The sequence below is a fragment of the Bombina bombina genome, chromosome 7, assembly GCF_027579735.1.
Source record: "Bombina bombina isolate aBomBom1 chromosome 7, aBomBom1.pri, whole genome shotgun sequence".
NCBI lineage: Eukaryota > Metazoa > Chordata > Amphibia > Anura > Bombinatoridae > Bombina > Bombina bombina.
The window spans coordinates 155,436,882-155,449,712 of NC_069505.1; the positions used below are offsets into that span (position 1 = coordinate 155,436,882).

At 36.1% G+C, this 12,831-nt stretch overlaps 1 protein-coding gene across 1 annotated transcript in view; it reads left to right on the plus strand.

Annotated features, from left to right (window-relative positions):
- Nucleotides 1-1,494: 1,494 nt before the first annotated feature.
- Nucleotides 1,495-12,831, plus strand: part of LOC128636280 (anoctamin-3-like) — a gene marked incomplete at its 5' end in the record, with an annotated part of 73,394 nt that continues 62,057 nt past the window's right edge. Inside the window, 2 exons of the mRNA XM_053689316.1 lie at nt 1,495-1,510; nt 2,217-2,417. Coding sequence (XP_053545291.1) covers nt 1,495-1,510; nt 2,217-2,417 — 217 coding nt within the window. The remainder of the gene's footprint in view (nt 1,511-2,216; nt 2,418-12,831) is intronic.

Consider the following 12,831-nt stretch of genomic DNA (forward strand, 5'->3'; position numbering starts at 1 on the left):
ACATCGGAGGAGCTTTTCTGGATCGATCGGTGAACCTGGTATGGTGAAGATAAGGTAGGAAGATCTTCAGGGGCGTAGTGTTAGGGTTATTTAAGGGGGGTTTGGGTTAGATTAGGGGTATGTGGGTGGTGGGTTGTAATGTTGGGGGGGTATTGTATGTGTTTTTTTTACAGGCAAAAGAGCTGAATTCTTTGGGGCATGCCCCGCAAAGGGCCCTGTTCAGGGCTGGTAAAGTAAAAGAGCTTTGAACTTTTGTAATTTAGAATAGGGTAGGGCATTTTTTTTATTTTGGAGGTCTTTGTTATTTTATTAGGGGGCTTAGAGTAGGTGTAATTAGTTTAAAATTGTTGTAATATTTTTCTGATGTTTGTAAATATTTTTTTATTTTTTGTAACTTAGTTCTTTTTTATTTTTTGTACTTTAGTTAGTTTATTTCATTGTATTTATTTGTAGATATTGTATTTAATTAATGTATTGATAGTGTAGTGTTAGGTTTAATTGTAGGTAATTGTAGGTATTTTATTTAATTAATTTATTGATAGTGTAGTGTTAGGTTTAATTGTAACTTAGGTTAGGATTTATTTTACAGGTATTTTTGTAATTATTTTAGCTATTTTAGCTATTAAATAGTCCTTAACTATTTAATAGCTATTGTACCTGGTTAAAATAAATACAAAGTTACCTGTAAAATAAATATAAATCCTAACATAGCTATAATATAATTATAATTTATATTGTAGCTATATTAGGATTTATTTTACAGGTAAGTATTTAGCTTTAAATAGGAATAATTTATTTAATAAGAGTTAATTTATTTTGTTAGATTTAAATTATATTTAACTTAGGGGGGTGTTAGTGTTAGGGTTAGACTTAGCTTTAGGGGTTAATACATTTATTAGAATAGCGGTGAGCTCCAGTCGGCAGATTAGGGGTTAATGTTTGAAGTTAGGTGTCGGCGATGTTAGGGAGGGCAGATTAGGGGTTAATACTATTTATTATAGGGTTATTGAGGCGGGAGTGATGCGGATTAGGGGTTAATAACTTTATTATAATAGCGGTGCGGTCCACTCGGCAGATTAGGGGTTAATAAGTGTAGGCAGGTGGAGACGACGTTGTGGGGGGCAGATTAGGGGTTAATAAATATAGGGGTCAGCGGTGTTAGGGGCAGCAGATTAGGGGTACATAGGGATAATGTAAGTAGCGGCGGTTTACGGAGCGGCAGATTAGGGGTTAATGATAATATGCAGGGGTCAGCGATAGCGGGGGGCAGCAGAATAGGGGTTAATAAGTGTAAGGTTAGGGGTGTTTAGACTCGGGGTACATGTTAGAGTGTTAGGTGCAGACGTAGGAAGTGTTTCCCCATAGCAAACAATGGGGCTGCGTTAGGAGCTGAACGCGGCTTTTTTGCAGGTGTTAGGTTTTTTTTCAGCTCAAACAGCCCCATTGTTTTGTATGGGGGAATCGTGCATGAGCACGTTTTTTAAGCTGGCCGCGTCCGTAAGCACCGCTGGTATCGAGAGTTGAAGTTGCGTTAAATATGCTCTACGCTCCTTTTTTGGAGCCTAACGCAGCCATTCTGTGAACTCTCAATACCAGCGGTATTTAAAAGGTGCGGCCAGAAAAAAGCCAGCGTTAGCTACGCACCCCTTTGGCCGCAGAACTCTAAATCTAGGCGAAAGAGAACACAGCAAATTAGATAATAGATACATTTGTAATTTCTTTTTACTTTAATTGCACACTTTATATCTTAATTGGGAAAATGTATTTTTGGCTTCTATATCCTTTTAAGTTTAATGACTATTCTGAGATAAATATCTGCATATAAGGCTCATGCTTAGTTTTTGTACATACACAGTATGAAGTATTGGCTCACATAGGGCTCCATTTACCAATCAGAGATAGCTGCTTTGAAGCCCCAGTGTTTGAGGCTCATCCACAACACTTTAGATGTTAGATAGTAATCATCATGATCCAATCAGATTGGGATAATTAACAGCCCCCCCACTTGTGTGCAATTGCTGTGTCAAGCAGTAGGTGGAATTGCACAATCAGCAAATTGTACAATGTTAACTGTTGATACCGTACTGCTGCCCACTTGCCGTGAGGCTGGGCAAGATATCTATCTTTCTGTCAGTTTGTCTGTGTATCTCACTGTCTGTCTGTCTGTCTGTCTATATGTTTACTATATGTTTAATAAATACATGTTTCTTCTTTAGGAATGTTTAAAAGTAAAAGTGGAACAGATAAAGAGCCTCATTTGAAGCCGTCAAGGAGAAGTATGCCATGTATTGCTCAAAGTCAAACCCATCCGCAACACCTGAACAAGCAAACGTCAGAACAGCAACAACAAAGCCCTGTCCAGCCTCTCCCACCTGACAGCGAGGACTCCTGTACAATCGATACAGAGCAGCAAAGAGGTGAGTTGTATTGATTTTTAGAATAATAACCCCAGTTACATTTTGGAGGACATAATAAAACAAAAAAACATAGTATAGGACAGATATATGTATCATGTGCTTTGCAACCACAATGTATGCCCTTTAGGGGTCATTACTGGAAAATAAATTTGAAATGCAATATAAATAAAACACTGAATCATCACCCTAACCAAGTCTCAGTCTCCCCAATGTCTCCTCATTACTCCACCTTAATAATTAAACTGAGTAGGTTTAAGCTATTGGCCTCTCCTTAACATTGATGCAAAATTTATGGCTGTTATCTAATCTGTTGATATTCTCTAACCATCATTTGTGTCACATGGTATTCTTTGCCTTGACATAACTAGCTATGGTTTTTTTTTTTTCTTTCTAGCTGCTAATGTAAGAATGTTAATCAAAAGCATAAACTCTCCTCTGTCACCAAACACATCCCTCCCTTCAGTACAGACCCAAGTACCTGAGTTTTCATCATGTGACTATCAATCACAGAGCTTCCATAACTCAGCCTCTATGTTCCATTATTTATATCCAATAGTTCAAACTCAAAAGTGCATGAGTGTATTTGAACTTGGAATAGAAGTTTTTTTGCAATATACTTGTTTTAGAAAAAGTGCTTCCAGTAAATGTTATGACAGTTTTAAGTGTCATACGCACATATGCTGTGCATACATTGTGCACCAACATTTAACATTACCATCTTAGATAGCCAGTAATGGGGTCTTTTGTGTTAGGGATTACTTAATTTGCATTATAGAAATCACATCTGAGTATTAGAGTGTGTGTTGTTTAATTGCTGATGCACAGGGTATTGACAGCATATGTGCATATGCTACTTAATACAGTCATAACAGTTACTAGAATATTTTTTGTTAATAGAATCATATTGCTGTAATGCATCTTCAAATAATACCCATGCACATTTCATCATAACATACCTTTAACACTTTCTGTATTTTGTGTAATTTTGATCCTAATAGTATTATTGTAAAAAATCAAATATCCTTTTTAAATTCCCTACTCATATATTCAGTAAGTGCCGTGGTAGACAATGTTACAGGTTTAACCCAAAAACTCGAAGGTATAATTGCATATATAAGGTATAAAAGGTACATTTGCAAGTTTGTGTATTTTTACGTGCCCAGCGTGCCACATATAGCAGGGATTAAACCAGCCCTGGTGCTTCATCTAGGTTTTGATCTTGACAGGGAAACTGCATTATGTTAAAACAAATACATCATTGCACAGTCTGTATATTTGTATACTAAAGGGACTTTTCTTAATATAACTCGCGTTGGGTTAGCGTAAATGAATAATTAATGTACTCCTAAATTCATACAAAGTAAATAATCAGTGCACACTGAGGAAAGAGATTACAACTGCAAAAGTTATCTAGTATTTATTTTGAAAAAAATAGTTAAAAATAATATTTTGCAGACATTTATTCATTCAGTTATGTTTGGAATGTGAGTCTCATTTAATGATCAAAACACAAGTGAGTTATCTATATATAATACTGTTTAGCTGTTTCTAATTTTCTCCCAATATCGTATTATTAGAGAGAAGGTAAAAAGAAGTTTAAAAAATGTATTTGTATATTGGTATGAATAAAACGAAGGTACATTTGTGCACAAGATTGTGTTAACACTTCTATATATAAATACGCCTATAATAAAAATACAGCTTGATCTGAGAATTCAGCAGTACTGCATATATTCCATTGGAATCGATGGAAACAATACCACTTATTATGGGTAGCCTGTTTAGTGTTCTGCTCATATGTTCGTGGTTCAAGGCGGATATAAACCCTTTACACAAAGGTTTTTAGTTACGCTAACCTGACATGCATTAAATTAGATTGCACCTATGCAAACACCTTTACTTTCAAATTGTAATATACATGCAAATTAACGCACTCGCGATATTCTTATATTGCTCACGCACAAATGTAAGCGCACACTACTTGTTATCTAGATTACAGTGGTCAATCACAATATTTTAGAAGATTACCTAATGATTTTTTTTTCTAGAAAACGTATCATTAAATATACAGAGATTTTTGTAGATAAATAATTTTATATGCTTTATTAAATAATTGTGATAAAAAAAATTGTACTTTTATGTTGCTTAAAGAAAATCTCTATCTTTTAAATTTAATGTTACAACACATTTTTATTTTATTTTTTGCAAAATGTATTATTTCATCTTGGTCAAAAAATAAATAAATTAATAATAGATACTGGAATTGTGCTATCAGGATTATTATACAGATATAAGAGGCTAAATATAAATGTCAGCTACATTAGGATATCGCCAGGGTAAACTGCATAATCAGAAATAACATACTGATGTTAAAGCAAGTAGGTGCAGCGCATGTATTATGCAAATAAATTTATATATTGACCATAAAGATATATTGTGTAAGGATCACTGAGTCTAAAAAGGACAAGATCACACGTTTCATTCATCCTTATGACATTAAATAAAGGACGACAGTGTATGTGACACTGGATTTGTACCAGATTTAACAAATAGGAATAGTATATGGTGTTGCAGCTGAAAGATTTCAATAAATTAACTTGTCAATGTGAGCGTGAAAGAAAAGTCTTTATCCTTTATGTTTTTGCTAAAGTAGAGTTTTACAGTGGCAAATGCATAGGCTTTAAAATGACTCATTAACGAACTTGTTAACATAACAGAAATGCAATTGTTAAGCTAAAAAAAGTGAACCGTAATATTTTGATTTTTATCAGTGCAGTGTTTACATGGTTAAAGATAAAGCAACATGTTTTTTCCTCCATTCTGAAATGATTAAAACATCCTGGAGCCCAATTAATCCTTATTATATATTGCAAATTTATGTCAGTATATATGTGTGTATATATATATTTGTGTGTGTATATATGTATATTTATCTATCTATCTATATACAGAATATATATATATATATATATATATATATATGTGTGTGTGTGTGTGTATATATATATATATATATATATATATATATATATATATATATATATATATATATATGAGCCGATTTATCAAGATGTCCCTTGTTTCATGGACCACTGCTCCATAACTTGTCCGCCTGCACTGAGACTGCGGACAGAAATCAACACATCAAGGTTGATTGACACCCCCTGCTAGAAGCCCATTGGCTGCAGGGGGCGGCATTGCACCAGCAGTTCACAAGATATTCTTGTGCAATGATAAATGACAACACTGTATGCTGTTGGCATTTATCGATGTGCAGTGGACATGATAGGCTACATTGTATCATGTCTGCTCGCACATTAATAAATATACCCCATAGTATATATATATACATTGGAGCCCTTTGCAGTCATGTAGATTAACACATAAAGATCATATTTATACAATATTCATATTTAATAAAGTGGTATATTATGTATTTAATATACATTTTTCACATTTAATGTTCTTCACATAGGGGAATATGGTCTATGTATTTGTAATAGATATTTATATATATATATATATATATATATATATATATATATATATATACCTGAAAAATAACAAAAGAATATACTATCGCTAAAGTTTGTGTTCCAAAACCCCCCTCCATAAATTTATAATATTATTATTCCAAATGGGAAAGAACAGCAGTACTATTAGGTGCGTTTCCTGTGAGAGCTCTTCGCTGTTTGATATTTGACCTCCTGGCTTTTGCACCTCAGTTTTGTTTCTGGCCTTAGCCAGTCCCTTGGATTGTCTTTGCTTTTTTGGTTTGATCCTCTGCACGTTTCTGATTTTGTTGCTTACTTGTCCCCTGGCTATTACCATAGAGTCCCTAAGTTGGTTTGTACATTACATGCACTGTAAATTACCACAGTAATCTTGACAGCCTGTTCTTGCCTGCACCGCTGAGCTGTATTTGTATCCAGGACCTGTACCCTGTTGGCACCTTTGACTTCAGTGTCCCTGACTTGGAACTGTATCTTATTTGCTTTAATGAACTGCTTTCCAACGCTGTGCTTGTACATTGCTGGCATCAATGACCCTTGTTCTCAGAACATCATTCAGAATCCAAATAAGTGCTGAATACAGATAGACCCGGATATAGAAAATACAGGATAGTACCCTACTAATTAACAGGCTATTGAAGGGTGGGAAGAAAATCCAATCCCTTCCCCAGACCGAACACTATCCTTACCTCATTGGATTGAGGTAAGATCTTGTACGTATTCAATCGTTCTCTATTCATCTGCTAGACTTTTCCTGAGAGAGGATCTGCACTTGAAATTATACATCTGATTGTAAACTTTTTGTTATAAACTCTTGTGCGCTATTTTATTTTGATATATCTATTCCTATATATAATCATGTATATATAGCTATAAATATATATTTGTGCAGAAATCTATCAGATACATATTTAGATGTACATTTAAGAATAAATAGAACATATATAGAACATAAGATTATGAAATATGCCCTATTATCTTCCTATGTTGCACTTTTAAATAACGATCATGTTTGTGCGACTTGTGACTGTTAATTTTTTTTTTTGTTTTAAAAAAAAACACATTTTCGGCTCTGTTGAAGCCTATGGGGGAATGCAATTTTGCATTTGCCACTTCTCAAAGTTTGTTACCGCGATTTTGCGTACGCAAACTTTTTACTTTTAACTTGTACTACAAGCGTGAATCGTAGAGCCCCAAAAAATTGTTCTAGCGGTTTTAAAACTTGAATGTGAGCACAAGCTTCCCCACCACTAGTAATCTAGCCCATAGTGTACCAAAAAATCTGGTGATTGTTTCTGATATTCCAGTACCTACCTTTATTTGGTTTCTGTGTTTTGCTTACTGATTTCATAAGTGGCTCTCCAACTATTGATTTCAAGAAAAGCTCATATATGATTTTTGGGGTCGATTTATGAAGCAACGGATGCTGCTTCCGACCCACTCCGCTTCAAGTCTGCCTGAAGCGGAAGTTAAGAAGCAGCGTTCCTAAGACCACTGCACCCTAACTTATCTGCCGCCTCTGAGGCGGCGGATAGCAATCATCCCAATCAGATAAGATCAGGATAATTGACACTCCATGCTAGCGGCCAATCTGTAGGGGGTGGCATTGCACAAGCATTTCACTAGAAATGCTTGTGCAATGTTAAATGCCACCATGTCCACCCGCATCATGATAAATCGGCCCCTTTTTTGCTTAGTTGCAAAAAATCATATTAAAAGGATATAGAAGGGTCATAGTGTTGTAAATATCAATTATTTTTTACACCCAGTGGAGTGTATTAAATTGTTTACACATTGCTCCCTTCCCTTTATTTTGTTGTTTGAAATAGCTATTTTGGCCTTCTGAAACCACCAACTATACTGCAAATATGAGTATTGCTGTACTCTCTATAGTAGACATACGTAATCAGCAAGCAGCAAGTTCCCAATGGGGGTGCAAGAATTATGAAAATAATGTGTATAGACAGAGAGATACGATTAGGGGTCCTTGTATACAGAGATTTATAAGATTAAAGGTCTGTTCTATCTGCTGACAGAGCATACATTTTTAAAAGTTTCCAATTTACTTATATTATCAAATTTGCTTCATTCCCATGATATTCTTTGTTGAAGAGATACCTAAGTAGGTGTCTGCCATCTAGTGCTCTTATAAATGAATAATATTCTTGCAAAACTGCTGCTATATTGTGCTCCTGACATGTGCATGCTCCTGAGCTTTTTTTTAAATCAAAAGATACAAAGAGAACAAAGAAAAATTGATAGTAGCAGTAAATTAGAAAGTTGTTTAAAATTCCATGTTCTATATAAATTATTAGATGTGGATCCACTGGCGCTGTGTGAGCGAAAATGTTGCCAATGCAGCTGCCTGTAGTGCGCATACAGCTTTAAGCTGTGCCTGTAACTTCCAATCTATGTGCGTGTGGGGGCGTAGGGCTTGCGATAAGCCTGCCTATCTGTGCAGTCTGAGCGGCAAATAGGGAAGCAAATTACTGGCGCCATGTGACTGAGTAAAACTGAGCCATTTGAGTGACGCCCGGACCGGGTACTTCTAAAGTAAAGAAGTAGGAGGGCAGGGGTCTGGGGATGGACAGAGCGCAGAGGTCATAAGAACCGGTAGCCACACGGTCTGGGTTGCACGTGACATGAAAATGAGTAAGTCAGTGACACAGCAGGGGCCAACGGTGGCACTGAGCGAATCTAGTGGCAACTTCATCTTGGCAAGTGATAGTGAAGTGGCATCGACAATTACCCCCAGACAGAATAGAGGAGGAGGGTGAGTGCACTGTCTGACAGCCGCATTGGTAACCCCGCAATGTAATGAAAACACAGGACAGAATCAGTCATGACTCACTTTATTGAAATATATTGGCCTTTTTATTAGAACTGGCTGTATATATTGTATACATAGGGGCCCAGTGACGTCTACTGAGACTTCTGTTTTTGTATTATAAAATGCTCTAATAGCAAATTGCAATGTATTCTCTCACAAATGCTTCCATGTAATTATGTGTTTATTTTAACCCCTGCAAAGAGATTAAATAAAAACCAGAGTGTCCAAACAACTATTCACCTGGAAACCGTTTGGTTGATTGAATTTGCATTTGAGTTAATGGAAAAAAAACATATTTTGGAACTGCCAAGTTACACCAACCTCCTAAGCAAGTTACTGAAGCTCAAGCAATAGTGCAACAACAAACTGCTCTAAAAAATTATTTTATTTCTGCACTTTTATATTTCTTTTAGTAGGCATCATTTAAATAATTTAGGTACTAATAATTAAAGTGTTTTGCAACCATTGGTATGTAGAAATATGTTTGCTTTTTTTGGTGGGGTATGGGGGGGTGTCAAAATGCACCTTTGCTTGTGTAGACAAAAATATTTGCACCGGCCCTGGTGTAACCTCCACAAAAAGGGTTAAACATATTGTTAATGTCACGCACCAGGTGAACTCCTGTGTCAGCTAGTTTAGGACATGTGAGGGATTCTTGGATATTTACATATGTTGCTCTTGATTGGCTCATTGTCCATTTCCTATTCCAGAGCAGCCATCAATTGCATTTGGATGCATGACTTTATTTCATTGTTTATACCTTTTGAAGAGGTTAAACGACATTTGTATAAAAATAAGACATTTTCATTTTATGTGCAATTAAAGGGACACTGAAATCAAAATTTCATTTCATGAATCAGATAGAGCATGCGATTTTTGCACAACTTTGTATTTTTCTTCTATTAACAAAATGTGAACTGTCTTTTTATATTTACACTTTTTGAGTCACCCCCTCCTACTGAGCTTGTGCAAGAAATCAGTGTTTACATATACCTATTTGTGATTGGCTGATGGCTGTCACATGATACAGGAGGAGTGGAAATAGACATAACTTTGAAATTTGTCATAAAGAAATCTACTACTCATTTGACGTTCAAACTACGGTAAGTGCTATTGCATTGTCTTTTTATCATGCATTTGCTGATTATGCAAATTTACTGTATTTACTGGTCCTTTAAAGGGACATTAAACCGATGAGCACAACTGCAATCGAATGATTACTACTCAATGAGGCCCATTTATCAAGCTCCATAACCCTGTCCGCCTGCTCTGATGAGGCGGACAGGAATCGCCACAATTCAACCCGATCAAGTACATTCGGGTTGATTGACACCTCCCTGCTGGCGGCCCATTGGCTGCGAGTCTGCAGGGGGCAGCGTTGTACCAGCAGCTCTTGTGAGCTGCTGGTGCAATACTGAATACGGAGAGCGTATTGCTCTCCGCATTTAGCGAGGTCTGTCGGACCTAATCCGTACTGTCGGATCAGGTCCGACAGACATATGATAATTCTGCCTCAATATGTTATCCTTTTTCCTCCTGTGCCTACAGCTCTCTTCAAAGTTGTTCTCTTATTTTAACCATTTACAAGCGCTGGTTAGAGAAGCTCGGAATCTTCATATCACACAACTCCTTCTTGGAATATGAGTATTCTCGAAAAAAAAAAGTAGTGAGCATTCACAGATCAATTACGATTTTATTTTTCTAGACACTTTAGTTCAGCTTGAACAATACAGATCGGGACCTGCATATTCTTGCAGTGGCTACATTACTGGGGGATTTTGTATATTTGTTATGCAACTTTTAAACCGTGGTAAAATAAAACTATTGTGCAAGCTAACGCCAAGTACAAGGTACAGCTGTCAAAAAAAAATGGTAGCATCACTGATTTGTGAAATCGCACAGCTTCTGTCACAGGATGTAACAATATATATTGTATGTTCCAAGATGGCGGTGCCTACTATAAAGATGCAAAGCTTTAACGACTGGCATCTGTAAGGAGAAAAACATATTACTGTAGTAGGACCCAGCAGTTTTTATTTCCATTTGATACAAAACCTTGTCTTTGCTTTAAAAATGTTACAATACTACTGCCCTTATGAAATTTTAAATCTGTTCTACGTAATATCCCCTCATTGTTGTTATTTTTTTTTTTTTTTTTTATTCCCAATGGAGGGTTCTGTTTATTAAACTAAAAAATAAACAAGGGTTACATGTTATAGAAATGTACTCCCAAGAGCCCCGCAGAGAATTGAAACTAATGCATATTTATATCGCCCTGCTGGAAGTACTGCAATCTGCTGCATGCTTTAAGAGGAAGGACTGCAGTCTTCTGCAGCAGTTCAGGACAATAGAGCACGTGAAATTGTTTTGCTGCTGTTCAGCAGAAAACAGATTTACTTTTATAAATGCAATTTCTATTCTCTTTGAAAATAAATGTGAACAATTATCTTAAAATTGCCTTAGGAAATCTATAAAAAAAAAAACAATATTTCAGATGACTTACTTTTGTATGCAGCTTAAGTGCAAGGGGTATCTTTGGATTTTATTGTTTAAAAAATAATACTAACATGATTTCTGTCTGTCTTTCTGTCTGCCTCTCTTTATTTCTGTCTGTCCTTCTCTTTATCTATCTATCTATCTATCTATCTATCTATCTATCTATCTATCTAACTATCTTATAACTTGTGTAAGAAGCTTTCAGTAGACAAAGATGTCTATGTGAAATCACCCCCTTAAAATATTTTACAGACATAATGTAAGTTTCTCAGTTATTCCACAAAATGATTCAATAAATCTAGTGATAGGGTTTTAAATTATTATCATTCTTGCATCAAATGGTCTCAACAAAAATGTTTTGTTGATCACTTGGTCTAGGTATGTTCCTATCTACCAGTATAGCTGTAAGAATTGTTCTCAGCTAGTGAACAATCTGTCTCTAGAGACTAAAGGGCCGTTTTAAGAAGCTCCATATCTGCCCTAATACCTCTGTTTCCATGCGTGCCTTCAGGCTCACCGGAAACAGGAGTTAAGAAGCAGCGGCCTTAAAATCGCTGCTCCTTAACTTGCCCACTGCCTCTAAAACTGCAGACATCAATCCGCCCAATCATATATGATCGGGATGATTGACACCCCCTGCTAGCGGTCAATTGGCCGCGAATCTGCAGGGGGCGGCATTGCACAAGCAGTTCACCAGAACTGCTTCTGCAATGTTAAATGCAGACAGCGTATGCTGTCGGCATTTAGCAATGCAGGACGGACATGATTCACTATAGCAAATCATGTCCGCCAAGGGGATGATAAATCTACCCCTTTGTTTTGCATAAAAATAAGTTGCCTTTTTATAAATTATACACACTATCAATGGTACTACATTAGTCAATCTTTCAGCTTAAATGTTTCTTTTAATCAATATCAAATACACGTCTCTATATTATTTTAACCGGCCGTGCGGTGCTAACAAGCCTTTTTGTTTCAACCGCTCACTTAAGACAACGCTGGTATTACGAGTTTTCTGAATGGCTGCGTTAGCCTCAGAAAAGTGAGTGCTGAGCAAAATTTAGCTCCACATCTCACCTCGATACCAGCGTTGCTTAAGTCAGCGGTGAGCTGGTAAAACGTGCTCGTTCACGATTTCCCCATAGGAAACAATGAGCCAGCTGAAAAAAAACCTAACACCTGCAAAAAAGCAGCGTTCAGCTCCTAACGCAGCCCCATTGTTTCCTATGGCAAAATAAAAGTTATGCCTACACCTAACACCCTAACATGAACCCCGAGTCTAAACACCCCTAATCTTACACTTATTAACCCCTAATCTGCCGCTCCGGACACCGCCGCCACTATAATAAAGTTATTAACCCTAACACCCCCTAATTTAAATATAATTTAAATAAATCTAAATAAAATAATTACAATTAAATAAATTATTCCTATTTAAAACTAAATACTTACCTATAAAATAAACCATAAGATAGCTACAATATAACTAATAGTTACATTGTATCTTATGATTTATTTTTATTTTACAGGCAACGTTGTATTTATTTTAACTAGGTACAATAGTTATTAAATAGCT